The sequence below is a fragment of the Papio anubis genome, chromosome 18, assembly GCF_008728515.1.
Source record: "Papio anubis isolate 15944 chromosome 18, Panubis1.0, whole genome shotgun sequence".
In the NCBI taxonomy this organism is placed as follows: Eukaryota; Metazoa; Chordata; class Mammalia; order Primates; family Cercopithecidae; genus Papio; species Papio anubis.
Genome location: NC_044993.1, coordinates 69,171,421 through 69,185,465, shown reverse-complemented (window position 1 = coordinate 69,185,465; position 14,045 = coordinate 69,171,421). Strand labels below are relative to the sequence as shown.

At 53.0% G+C, this 14,045-nt stretch overlaps 1 protein-coding gene across 1 annotated transcript; it reads right to left on the bottom strand.

The window, feature by feature from the left end:
* Positions 1 to 2,128: 2,128 nt before the first annotated feature.
* SEPTIN12 (septin 12) lies at positions 2,129 to 13,598 on the bottom strand. Its single transcript, XM_003916494.4, is given in 11 exon segments — positions 2,129 to 2,274; positions 2,277 to 2,329; positions 2,416 to 2,467; positions 3,722 to 3,818; positions 8,801 to 8,896; positions 8,988 to 9,105; positions 9,269 to 9,406; positions 11,670 to 11,751; positions 11,880 to 12,005; positions 12,681 to 12,868; positions 13,485 to 13,598. Coding segments are annotated over 10 exon segments (1,074 nt in total). The 5' UTR covers positions 12,847 to 12,868; positions 13,485 to 13,598.
* Positions 13,599 to 14,045: the final 447 nt, after the last annotated feature.

The window sequence follows — 14,045 nt, the reverse complement described above, 5'->3', positions numbered from 1 at the left end:
CTCTCGGCCTCCCCAAGTCTTTCAGGACTCCAAACGAACCACAGCGCCAACCTGTCATTGTTGAAGGCTCACCTTGCACCCAGCTTCCTAGATTATAGGGGTAGCTCTTTCTTTTATTACCAAAGTAACTTAGCTTTGGCCCCATGGTGTGGGATTCTGTGAAATCCATTTATTTTCAGCTTTTTTTTTTTTGAGATGGAGTCTCGCTTTGTCACCCAGGCTGAAGTGCAATGGGGCAATGTGCGATCTTGGCTCACTGCAACCTCTACCTCCCGAGTTCAAGAGATTCTTCTGCCTCGGCCTCCTGAGTAGCTGGGATTACAGCTGCCATGCCGGCTAATTTTGTAGCTATTTAGCCAGGAGAGCAGGGGTTTTCACCATGTTGGCCAGGCTGGTCTCGAACTCCTAACTTCAGGTGATCTGCCTGCCTCCACCTCCCAAAGTGCTGGGATTTCAGGCATGAGCACCGCGCCCCGCCTATTTTCTAGCTTTCTGGAGAGTCCCTGGGAGGTGGAGCTCACACATTCTGTAGTAGGTCCTCCACCCTGGACCGCTGCTCGATCTTCATCATGTAGCCTCCGTTTTCATGCCATTTCTCCAGGTTGTGGTCGGCCCATCCTAGGGAGTATTTCATTTTGTCTGAACAGCTGTGTTATGTGCTTGGTACCATGATCCCCATTTTATAGATGAGGAAAGTGAAGCAAGGGAAGCATAAGTAACTGACTTGCCTGCTGGGATTTTCACACTGGCACTGCCAGGCTCCACAGTGGGAGCTGTTTGCTGGCCATGCTGGCCCCTGGGGCAGGGTAATGAGGAAGGTGGGGGATGGTGGAACACAGAGATCAGGTAAGACAGCCAGAGATCAGGCCACAATGATGGGGATTTTGGAAGTGTTCTTTGCCTGTGGGCCTAGCCCCGGGCCAGGAGTAAGGGGCTGGGACAGATGGGAGAGCTGAATTTGTAACTTGGGTCTGGCTCTGGGGCAGAGGGGGGCTGGTTGTCCAAGACATGCCTTCCCAGGCCTTCAAGATTCCTAGGGCCTTGGGTCTCACATTATTACTTCAAAAAGAAGGCTGGGTGCTGTGGCTCTTGCCTGTAATCCCAGCACTTTGGGAAGCTGAGGCAGATGGATCACTTGAGGTCAGGAATTCGAGACTAGCCTGGCCAACAGGGTGAAATCCTGTCTCCACTAAAAACACAAAATTAGCTGGGCCTGGTGGTGGGCACCTGTAATCTCAGCTACTTGGGAGGCCGAGGCATGAGAATTTCTTAAACCCGGGAGGCAGAGGTTGCAGTGAGCCCAGATCACGTCACTGCATTTCAGCCGGTGCGACAGAGTGAAACTCCATCTCAGAGGCTGGGTGCCGTGGCTCATGCCTGTAATCCCAGCATTTTGGGAGGCCAAGGCAGGTGGATCACTTGAGGTCAATTCGAGACCAGCCTGGTCAGCATGGTGAAACCCCATCTCTACTAAAAATACAAAGTGGCAGGTGTGGTGGCGTAAGCCTGTAGTCCCCAGCTACCTGGGATTACTGTGAGGCAGAGATGACTTCAACCCAGGAGGCGGAGGTTGCAGTGAGCTGAGATCTCACCATTGCCCTCCAGCCTGGGCAACAAGAGCAAAACTCCATCTCAAAAACAAAAACAAAAAAAACAACTCCGTCTCAGAAACAACAACGACCACAAAAACATACTTGGTTGGTAGCAGTGGTAATCCCAGTGTTTTGGGAGGCTGAGGCGGGAGGGTTGCCTGAGGTCAAAGACTAGCCTGAACAACCTAGCAAGGCCTTATCTCTACAAAAAAATTGTCAAAATCAGCCCACCAAGGTGGTGTCATGCCTGTAGTCTTGGTTACTTGAGAGGCTGAGGCAGGAGGATCGCTTGAGCCCAGGAATTTGAGGCTGCAGTAAGTCATGATCATGCTACTGTACTCCAGCCTGGACAACAGAGTGAGACCCAGTCTTTTTATTTGTGGATAACTCAAAGAAGTCATTTACAAAATGCCTTTTGTTTTCAAAGCACAGCTTTTCCTAAAAAGCAAGGCCCACATGTAATAGATGATCTGGTACACAGATGTGTGTTGAGAACTGCTGGGGACCGACTGGCAGCCGTGGGATCAGCGGTGAGGTCAGAACTCATGTCCAGAATCGTCATGGGCTTCCTGCAGACCTTGAGGGCGAGGGGTGTGAGTCGACTGTCCCAGGAGGCTGGGGGCCAGGTTCACCCAGCCAGGCCCGCGGGGCAGCAGGTGGCTTTCATTGAGTCTGATGACAGGTAGTTCTCATAGTGGACATTGTGGGTTATGTCCTTCAGGTCTTGGAGGTGGGAGCTGGGGGACCGGTGATGGTCAGCCCGATGGTGGTGTCCCCAGGGCCCCTCGCCAGCCCCCTAGCCCTGGGCTCCCCACACCCTCACCGGATGAGCAGGTCTCTCAGGAGAGGAAATTCACAGTGTGCCATGTTCTCCACTGCAAGATATGGGACTCAGTATGGGCTCTGCTTAGTGAACAATCAGTAAGCGCCTACTGTATGCACCACCTGACACCATTTCCCTTAGCCCTTTTCCCACATTTCTCTTTATCCTATCCTGCCTTCCCTTTGTTGGTTCATTCATTCATTAATTCATCCACTGTTGTGTCCCCAGTGCCTGGTACAGGCGGCTCCTACAAGTAGCTGTAGAATGAATGAATCCACAGATCACTTATTGTATTATATGAACAGTCGGCCTCTGTATCCATGGGTGCCCACTGTGGGACTTGAGCATCTGCCGACTTTGGTATCCCTGGGGGTCCTGGAACCACCCCCTGCAGATAGCATGGAATACCTGTATGCTACATCATAGGTAATAGTATAGTATATTTCTAGCCGGGTGTGGTGGCTCTCGCCTATAATCCCAGCACTTTGGGAGGCCGAGGTGGGTGGATCACCTGAGGTCAGGAGTTTGAGACCAGCCTGAACAACATAGTGAAATCCCGTCTCTACTAAATACAAAAATTAGCCAGGTGTGATGGCATAATCTGTAGTCACAGCTACTTGGGAGGCTGAGGCAGGAGAATCGCTTGAACCTGAGAGGCGGAAGTTGCAGTGAGCCAAGATCGCTCTACTGCACTCCAGCCTGGGTGACAGAGCAAGACTCTGTCTCAAAAATAAATACAGAGAGAGTGTAGAATATTTCTAATAATTATAATAATACATCAGGGGCTGCGTCCTGGCGGGCCCTCGTGTCTCACTTTCCCTCCCTCCCTAAGGCGGTCTCCCCTCCCTCCCCCCACAATCGCCTTCACTGTGCCTCCCCCACCTGTCCTTGTCCCGTCAGCTCTATAGAGACAGGGACCCTGTCAGTCCTCCCTTTACCATGCACCATGGTAACTGCACGTAGCGGTGCCCAATACACAGTAGACCCATCGTAATTTCCGGCCAGCCACTGGGGCAGCCTTGGGTATTGGGCATGGTGCCAAATGGTGGTTCTCTCGGCTCCAGCACCCTAGGAAGTTGATGCCACTGTGATGCCCACTTTACTGTGAGGAAACTGAGGCCCAGAGCGTCCGGAAACTTGCCCGCAGCCTCCCAGCTGGAAAGAGGGACCATTCCCCAGGCCTCTTTGTCCAATGGGCTTCACTTTTCTGTGCCCTGTGGTGGGTGCTAAGGATGTCTAAGGCACAGGGCTGCTCTGGCTTCCAACCTGTCCCCACCAGCATCCTACCCAGGGGCCCTGCACCGACCTTCAATGATGCCCCACTTGGTCTTCCGGCCCAGGACACACCTCCCGTTCACCAGGTGCTCTTGGTCAGCCCCTACCACAGCAAAAGGGATTCGGTCCTGGGAGAGGAGGAGAGATGGAGACGGGAGGATTGACTTCACTGGGGAGAAGAGAAGTCAAGGCACCCAGGCAGGAGAGAGGAGCCCTGTCCTTTTCGGGGAGGGAACATGGTAGAAAGTGAACAGAATTCCCAAGTTCAAAGACATAAAGTCTAATCGGTGCCTCTGGCCAGGTGAGGTAGCTCTTGCCTGTAATTTCAGCACTTTAGGTGGGAGGTGGGAGGATCGCTTGAGCCCCAGGAGTTTGAGACCAGCCTGGGCAACATGGTGAAACCCCATCTCTGTGAAAACTAAAAAATCAGCTGAGCGTAATCATAGCTCACTGCAGCCTTGACCTCCTGGGCTCAAGTGATACCCCCCGCCTCAGTCCCCTGAAGAGTGAGGACCATAGGTGTGCACCACCATGCCTGGCTACTTTTTAAACATTTTTAGTAGAGATGAGTTCTCTGTGTTGCCCAGGCTTGTCTCTAACTCCTGGACTCAAGTGATCCTCCCTCTGCCTTCCAAAGTGCTGGGATTACAGGAGGGAGCCACCACACCCAGCCCGCCTGATTTGTTTTTTTTTTTTGAGACGGAGTCTCGCTCTGTCGCCCAGGCTGGAGTGCAGTGGCCGGATCTCAGCTCACTGCAAGCTCTGCCTCCCGGGTTCACGCCATTCTCCTGCCTCAGCCTCCCGAGTAGCTGGGACTACAGGCGCCCGCCACCTCGCCCGGCTAGTTTTTTGTATTTCTTAATAGGGACGGGGTTTCACCGTGTTAGCCAGGATGGTCTCGATCTCCTGACCTCGTGATCCGCCCGTCTCGGCCTCCCAAAGTGCTGGGATTACAGGAGGGAGCCACCACACCCAGCCCTGATTTGTTATATATAAAGTTTTATTGGCACGCAGTCAAGCCTGTGAGTCACTCTTGTCTATGGCTGCTTTTCAACCAGGACATCAGAGTTGAATCATCGCAATAGAGAGCCTACGGACCACAAAGTCTAAAACATGTACTACCTGGCCCTTTTCAGAAAAGGTTGTTGAACCCTACTGTAAACTCCAGTTGTTTACTTGCTCATGGCCAGAAGCAGAAATTCAAACTTGCAAACTCCTAAGTGACATATATGGGTTTGTTTTAACTTATGAGTTCATCTGTGATGGGGAATAATGTTGATATTGACAACATTGGGCATGGTGGCTCACACCTGTAATCCCAGCATTTTGGGAGGCCGAAGCAGGCAGATCACCTGAGGTCAGGAGTTCGAGACCAGCCTGGTCAACATGGTGAAACCCGTCTCTACTAAAAATAAAAAATTAGCCGGGTGTGATGGCACATGTCCGTAATCCCAGCTATTCAGGAGGCTGAGGTGGGAGAATCACCTGAACCCAGGAGGCAGAGGTCACTGTGAGCCGAGATTATGCCACTGCACTTCAGCCTGGGTCACAGAACAAGACCCTGTCTCGGCCAGGCATGGTGGCTCACACCTATAATCCCAGCACTTTGGGAGGCCGAGATGGGTGAATCACAAGGTCAGGAGATGGAGATCATCCTGGCCAACATGGTAAAACCCCCGTCTCTACTAAAAATACAAAATAAAATAAAATAAAAAATAGCCAAGCATGGTGGTGTGCGCCTGTAGTCCCAGCTACTCAGGAGGCTGAGGCAGAAGAATCCCTTGAACCCAGGAGGTGGAGGTTGCAGTGAGCTGAGATCGTGACACTGTACTCCAGCCTGGGTGACAGAGCAAAACTACATCTCAGAATAATAATAAAAAAAACTATTGTACAGTACAGTGGTTTTTAGTATTTGACCAGGGTTATGCAACCATCATCACAATCTAATTTCACAACCTTTTCATCACATCCCCCAAAAAAACCCCATACCTTTTAGCAATCACTCCCCATTTCTCCCTTCCCCACAGCCCCTGACTATCACTAATCTACTTTCTGTCTCTATAGATTTGCCTACGCCTGTTCTGGACATTTCATATAAATGGAATCCCATAATACATGACCTTTTGTATCTGAATTCTTTTTGTCTGAGAAACATATTTACAAAGTTCCCCTGTGCTGTAGCAGGCAGGTGACAGTGCTTCATTTCTTTTTCTTTCTTTCTTTTATTTTTTTTTTGAGACAGGGTCTCACTCCGTTGCCCAGGCTGGAGTGCAGTGTCGCAATCTCTGCTCAGTGCAACCTTCACCTCCCAGGTTCAAGCAATTCTCCTGCCTCAGCCTCCCAAGTAGCTGGGATTACAGGTGCGTGCCACCACACACCTGGCTAGTTTTGCGTTTTTAGTAGAGACAGTTTCGCCCTGTTGGCCAGGCTGGTCTCAAACCCCTGGCGGCAAGTGATCCGCCCGCCTCAGCCTCCCAAAGTGCTAGGATTATTACAGGCATGAGCCACCGTGCCCAGCCTTGAACTGTACACTTTTAAAGGGTGAACTTCATTCCTTTTCATGGGTAAGGGCTAGTCCATGGTAGGGGATAGGCCACATTGCGTTTCCCCACTCATCTGTTGATGCATATTTGGGTTGATTCCACTTTTAGGCTAAAATAAGTAATGCTACTGTGAACATTCATGTACACATTTTTCTGTGAGTGTACATTTTTGTTTGTTTTGGGTATACACGTAGGAGTTCAGTTGCTGGGTCATATAGTAACTGGATGTGTAAGCATTTGAGGAACCACCAGACTGTTTTCCAAAGTGGCTGAGCCATTTTCCTTTCCCTCCAGCAGTAGGTGAGACTTTCAGTTCCTCCACATCTTCCACGGCACCTTTTGTTGTTGTTGTTGTTGTTATTGTTTTTGTTTTGTTTTGTTTTGTTTTTTTTTTTTAGACGGAGTCTCGCTTTGTAGCCCAGGCTAGAGTGCAGTGGCCAGATCTCAGCTCACTGCAAGCTCCGCCTCCCAGGTTTACGCCATTCTCCTGTCTCAGCCTCCCGAGTAGCTGGGACTACAGGCGCCCGCCACCTCGCCCGGCTAGTTTTTTTTTTTTTTTTTGTATTTTTTAGTAGAGACGGGGTTTCACCGTGTTAGCTAGGATGGTCTCGATCTCCTGACCTCGTGATCCGCCCGTCTCGGCCTCCCAAAGTGCTAGGATTACAGGCTTGAGCCACCGCGCCCGGCCTGTTGTTATTGTTTTAAGCCGGAGTTTTGCTCTTGTTGCCCAGGCTGGGGTGTGCAGTGGTGCGATCTCGGCTCACTGTAACCTCCACCTCCAGCTTTGTGTTTTTTTGTTGAGATGGGGTTTTGCCATGTTGCCCAAGCTGGTCTCGAACTCCTAGGCTCAAGGAATCCTCCCGCCTCAGGAGGAATTCTCCTGCCTCAGCCTTCTGAGTAGCTAGGCTTACAGGAACCCACCACCACGCCTGGCTAATTTTTTTTTTTTTTTTTTGAGACGGACTCTCTCTCTGTCGCCCAGGCTGGAGTGCAGTGGCGCCATCTCAGCTCACTGCAAGCTCCATCTCCCAGGCCATTCTCCTGCCTCAGCCTCCCGAGTAGCTGGGACTACAGGCGCCGGCCACCACGCCCGGCTAATTTTTTGTATTTTTAGTAGAGACGGGGTTTCACCGTGTTGGCCAGGATGGTCTTGATCTCCTTACCTTGTGATCCACCTGCCTCGGCCTCCCAAAGTGCTGGGATTACAGGCATGAGCCACCGCGCCGGGCCTAATTTTTTGTACTTTTAGTAGAGATGTGGTTTCGTTATGTTGGCCAGGCTGGTCTCAAACTCCTGACCTCAGGTGATCCACCCGCCTCAGCCTCCCAAAGTGCAGGGATTACAGGTGTGAGCCACCACGCCAGGCCAATGCTTTTTTTTTTTTTTTGAGACAGAGTTTCACTCTTCTTGCCCAGGCTGGAGTGCAATGGCACCATGTCAGCTCACTGCAACCTCCACCTCCTGGATTCAAGCCTTTCTCCTGCCTCAGCCTCTTGAGTAGCTGGAATTACAGGCATGTGCCACTATGCCCAGCTAATTTTTTTGTATTTATAGTAGAGACAGGGTTTCTTCATGTTGGTCAGGCTGGTCTCAAACTCCCAACCTCAGGTGATCCAACAGCCTCGGCCTTCCAAAGTGCTGGGATTACAGGTGTGCGCCACCACACCCCACCTTGAGTTATATTTTATTGCCTTTTTTTTTTTTTAAACCTGGTTCTCACTGTGTCACCCAGGCTGGAGCACAGTGGTGTGATCACATCTTACTGCAGCCTCCACTTCCTGGGCTCAAGTGATCCTCCCACCTGTAGCTGGGACTACAGGCACATGCCACCATGCCAAGATAATTTTTGTGTTTTTTTGTTGAGATGGGGTTTTGCCATGTTGCTCAAGCTGGTCTCGAACTCCTAGGCTCAAGGAATCCTCTCGCCTTGGCCTCCCAAAGTGCTGGGATTGCCACCACACTGGGGCCTCTTTTATTGTTGAGCTGTAAGAGTTTTGTTGTTGTTGTTGTTGTCTGTTTGTTTGTTTGAGACGGAGTGTCACTCTGTCACCCAGGCTGGAGTGCAGTGGCGCAATCTTGGCTCACTCACTGCAACCTCTGCCTCCCAGGTTCAAGCAATTCTCCTGCTTCAGCCTCCTGAGTAGCTGGGACTAAAGGCGTGCACCACCACACTCAGATAATTTTTTGTATTTTTGGCAGAGATGGGGTTTCACCATGTTGGCCAGGCTGGTCTCCAACTCCTGACCTCCAGCGATCCACCTGCCTTGGCCTCCCAAAGTTCTGAGATGACAGGCATGAGCCACTGCGCCCGGCCCAGTGTTCTTTATATATTCAGGATACAAGCCCCTTGTTGGGTATGTGATTCGTAGACATTTTCTCTGATTCTGTGGGTTGTTAGTGTAAGCTGTTATTTCTTGCTCACTTTGAGCTTGTGGATGCGTGGACAGTCATATCTGCTAGGAATATGTGCACGTTTCCCTGAGACGCAGAGAAAGATGAATCTTTGGGTGGAAAGGATGTGTGGGAAGGAAATCACCTCACCCGCCTCCCGCCCCACAGCCTCTCACCCGTAACTTGCTGTTGAGGATTCTGTCATTGATGTCCTCGTCAAAGCACATCTGGGGGTAGACGTCGATGCAGTGGGTCCTCAGGTTCTGCTGGATCTGGAGATCCCGCACAGGTGACCTCAGCCCATCCTGCCCACTCTGCCCTCTGTCCCGCTGACCCCAGCCCTGCCCCAGGCACCCAGATCACCCTGCGCCTAAAGGCCTCTCGCTCCTCCATGGTCAGGCTGTCGGCCCGGGCAATCACGGGCACCACGTTCACAGTCCGGCACAGCCGCTGCAGGAACTCAATGTCCAGGGGCCGCAGGCTGCCGGAGAAGGGCAGTGATGGAAGTGGTGGTGGTGGTGAGTGTATGAATGACAGCAGCAGGGCAGGGGGGTGGGGGCAGCCAGCAGCCCACGTCGGGGACCCCTTCTCCTCCTCCCTGCCCCATGCAGGTGGTCCTTGCCTTGCAGGTGCAGCCCCCTCACCAGTGCCCAGTGGGTGGTACAAAGTACACGCAGCAGTGCACCCGGGTGTCTGGGATATGGCGCTGGCGGGTGATGAGGATCTCCTCCTGCAGGTACCGCTCGTATTGCTCGTTGATGTAGCCCAGGATGGGGTCCCAGCTGAGGCGGGAGGTGGACCCTCCCCTCAGAACTGTGCTGTGCCCAGAGAGCCCCACCCCTCTCCGCTGTGTCCTCTGGGTGGTCCTCCCGTGGGATGATGAATCGTCCCAGTTTGCCCAGGACCTCTGGGTCACCCTGTTACTTTCCCCCACTTCCCTGCATCATCAGAGAGACATAGAGAGACCTCCTGCCATTCTCGGCTTCACTGTCTGTAAAATGGAGACAACAGCAGCACCTATGGTGCAAGTAAGGGAGGGGTGAGCATTAACTGTGCTAAAGGGCCACAGCTGGGCCCAAACCACGAAGGACTCGCACCTGATGGTTGCAGGGGTCTCCCTCCTCCTCGAGTCCCTTCCCCTCTTGGGTATTGTCAACACTGTAAGTAGCCAAACAGATCCTTTTTTTTTTTTGAGACGGAGTCTTGCTGTGTCGCCCAGGCTGGAGTGCAGTGGCCAGATCTCGGCTCACTGCAAGCTCCACCTCCCGGGTTCATGCTATTCTCCTGCCTCAGCCTCCTGAGTAGCTGGGACTACAGGCACGTGCCACCACTCCTGGCTAATTTTTTGTATTTTTAGTAGAGATGGGGTTTCACCGTGTTAGCCAGGATGGTCTCAATCTCCTGACCTCGTGATCCACCCACCTCGGCCTCCCAAAGAGCTGGGATTACAGGCATAAGCCACCGCGCCCGGTCTCAGATCCTTTTAAAAACAGGTGTCAGGACAGGCCCAATGGCTCATGCCTGTAATCTCAGCACTTTGGGAGGCAGAGGCAGGAGGATCGCTTGAGCCCAGGATTTCGAGGCTAGCCTGGGCAATATAGGGAAATGCCAACTCTACAAAAACTACAAAAATTAGCTGGGTGGGGTGGCACGTGCCTGTGGTCCCAGCTACTCAGGAGGCTGAAGCAAGAGGGTCCTTGAGCTCGGGGAGGTCGAGGCTGTAGTGAGCCATGATCTCACCACTGCACTCCAGCCTGGGAAACAGAGTGAGACACTGTCTCTAAATAAATAAAAATGAAACCAGGGCCGGGTGCGGTGGCTCATGCGTGTAATCCCAGCGCTTTGGGAGGCTGAGGCAAGTGAATCACCTGAGGTCAGGAGCTCAAGACCAGCCTGGTCAACATGGGGAAATCCCCGTCTCTACTAAAATTACAAAAATTGGGCCGGGCATGGTGGTTTACACCTGTAATTCCAGCACTTTGGGAGGCCGAGGTGGGTGGATCACCTGGGGTCAGAAGTTTGAGACCAGCCTGGCCAACACGGTGAAACCCCGTCTCTACTAAATAAATACAAAAAGGTAGCCGAGCATGTTGGAGGATGCCTGTAATCCCAGTTACTTGGGAGGCTGAGGCAGGAGAATCACTAGAACTCCAGGAAGTGGAGGTTGCAGTGAGCAGAAATTGTGCCACTGCACTCTGGCCTGGGCAACAAGAACCAGACTCTGTCTTAAAAAAAAAAAAAAAAAAAAAAAAAAAAAAAAAAAAAAAGGGTCACGTTGGCTCAAGCCTGTAATCCCAGCCACTTGGGAGGCAGAGACTGGTAGGATCACAAGATCAGGAGATGAGACCAAAAGCCTAGCACGGTGAAACCCGTCTCTACTAAAATACAGAAAACTAGCGGAGAGGCGGTGGCGAGCCTGTGGTCCAACTGCCGAGGAGGCTGAGGCAGGAAGAATGGCGTAAACCCGGAGGCCGGGCTTGCAGTGAGCTGAGATCTGGCCACTGCACTCCAGCCTGCAGCGACAAACAGACTCCAGATCTCAAAAAAACATTTAGCTGGAAATCAGCAGACAGGAGGCAGAGGTTGCAGTGAGCGTTGTGCCAATGCCTCTGGCCTGGGTGGCAAGGCGAGATTCTGTCTCAAAAAGAAAAAAGAAAAAAGATCACACAGCCTGGCCGTTCCAGGTCTGGGGTGTTTCCAGGTCAGAGGAGAAGGGGCAGGGACAGGAGGGGAGAAGTCGTGTGGCTCACGCCTGTAATCCCAGCACTTTGGGGGGCTGAGGCGGAGAGTGGATCATCTGAGGTCAGGAGTTCCAGACCAGCCTGGCCAACATGGTGAAACCCGTCTCAACTAAAATACAAAAAATTAGCTGGGCGTGGTGGGCGGGCACCTGTAATCCCAGCTAGTTCGGAGGAAGGCTGTGAGGCGGAGGATCACCCTGAACCTAGGAGGCGGAGGTTGCAGTGAGCCAAGATCGCTGCGTTGCACTCCAGCCTGAAGTGACAAGAGTGGGAAACTCTCTTAAAAAAAAAAAAAAGAACTCACCAGTTGTCATTGTTGATCTGGTCCCCGAAGCCGGGCGTGTCCGTCACTGTCAGCTTCAGCTTCACACCCTTCTCCTCGATGACTGCGGAGGGAGAGAGTCAGAGACGTGGACCCTGATGGGATGGGGTGGCGCAGGGTGGGGTGAGGGGTCGGCAGGGTGGGGTGAGGGGTCGGCAGGGTGGGGTGAGGGGTGGGCAGGGGCTCACTCACCATGGGTCACTGAATGCAGCTGCAGCGTCTGGGGTGGGGGCACCCCCAAGCCTGGTGGGTTTGACTTCCACACTTTGGACTTGAACAGCGTGTTCACCATCGTGGACTTGCCCAGTCCACTCTGCCCTGGGAGTGGCAACCGGATGACAGCAGTTAGCGTGGGCATTTTAAGCAGTTTTTCTCTAACTCTTTACTTTTTTATTTTTGGAGACAGGGTCTCACTCTGTCACCCAGGCTGGAGTGCAGTGGAGCAATCTCGGCTCACTACAACCTCCGCCTCCCAGGTTCAAGTGATTCTCCTGCCTCAGCCTCCTAAGTAGCTCCTAAGTACACCTACCACCTAAGTAGCCTGCCACCACGCTAATTTTTGTATTTTTAGTAGAGACGAGGTTTCACCATGTTGGCCAGGCTGGTCTCAAACTCCTGACCTCAAGTGATCCTCCCGCCTTGGCCTTTCAAAGTGCTGGGATTACAGGCTTGAGCCACCACGCCCGACCTCATTTTTGTACTTTTTGTAGACGTGGGGTTTTGCTAGTCTCGAACTCCTGAGCTCAAGTGATCCACCCGCCTCAGCCTCCCAAAACCCTGGATTATAGGTGGGAGCCACCGCTCCAGGCAGATTTTTGTCTTTTGATGACTGAGCATTTCTCAGATTTTCAATGACAACATCCCTGTGAGGTGCTATTACCAGGCCCACTTAGCAGACGGGGAGGGGCGACAGGCTGCCAAAAGTGAGATCACACGCCCAGGCACGTGTAGCACCGTGGGTCTGTCCTGCTGTGGGCCCCACCTCTCACTCACCCACCACCATGATGTTGAACTCAAACCCCATCTTCATAGCCTTAATCTTCAGCTGGTCCAGCACAGCCTCGATGCCCACAGGACCAAGCATCTCGCAGGGTGGGGTGCTGGGGCTGGAGGGCCGCGAGGACAGGCAGGGAGAGGGGGAGCGCCTCAGGGGGTCCATGGGGGCCGAGGGTTCGAGATGCCTGTCACCAGGTGGGTGGGGAGAAGGGCGTCACTGGGGCTCAGAGGAGCCCACACTGACCTCTCATATGTGAACCCCAATTTGAGCTTGGCTGTTGGCCAACCCCCTCCACACTTCATGCCTCTGGTGTACCCTAAGTGCCCGTAGTCCCAGGGGTGTGGCGAGGATGCCTGTGGGGAGCCGTTTCTCCAGGGTGCTTCAACCCCCATCCAGAGAGGCTTCCCTGCCCAGGAGTCTGCCCTGTCCCCACCTACAGCCCAAGCAGGGGCCTCTCAGGTCACTTCCCCCAGCAGAACCTAGAGGGCCAGGCAAAGTCCAGGATGGGTGTCTGCAGCCAGGCTGGAGTCCTGGAGGGGCTTTAGGGAGTGTGTGTGGGGTGAAGTGGCTCCCATCCCAGCAGGGAACTTGGGCAGGGGGCTCAGGAGGAGGCGCCCCCACTTTCCCCAGGGGGACACACAGAAGAGTTGATAGAGATAGACAGTGAGAGAGATGGCACAGGTATGAAGGTGACGGAGACACAGAGAGAGAGACCAAGGCGAGGCAGGGAAGATGGCTGGGAGGGAGCGGTGCAGAGAGTCCACAGTGGGCAGAGAGAGAGAAGCAGCCTGCTGTGGCACCTGGTGGACGTGGGTCCTGGTGGAGCTTCCAGGAGCTGCCTTGTCCTGGCAGGGCCTGGTGTGTGTGATGGGGGAGGGGAGAGGGTGACAGTTAACCGAAGAATCTGAGCTCCATCCGCACTTGCTGTGACCCCCACCTGGGGGCTTCTCTGCAGCAGGAGCAGGAGCTGTTATCCCTCTCATCCTCAAAATGACCCCAGCCTAATAATACAACGATCCCCACGTAGAACCAGGGGCCTGAGTCCCCCACGTTCAGCTGGGCTTCCACCTCCAAGCTCCCACCCTCAACCACTCTGTTGGGGCGAGCAAACCCGGGTCCCACAGCTGGCTAGCGGGACATCCGTGTCCATCCTTGGCGCCATGTGTTTTAAGTTGCCAGCGTCAAAAATATTAAGAGATTGCTTTAGCAAATATTTACTCAGTCCTGACTCTGCACATGGCATTGTTCTTGGAGCCCAAATAGGTTAACTTGCTTAACAATCAAGCCCCGTGAAGTAAGCGCTGTTACCACCCCCAGTTGACAGATAAGAGAGGGTCAAGTGAGGAGGTGGCAGAGCTGGG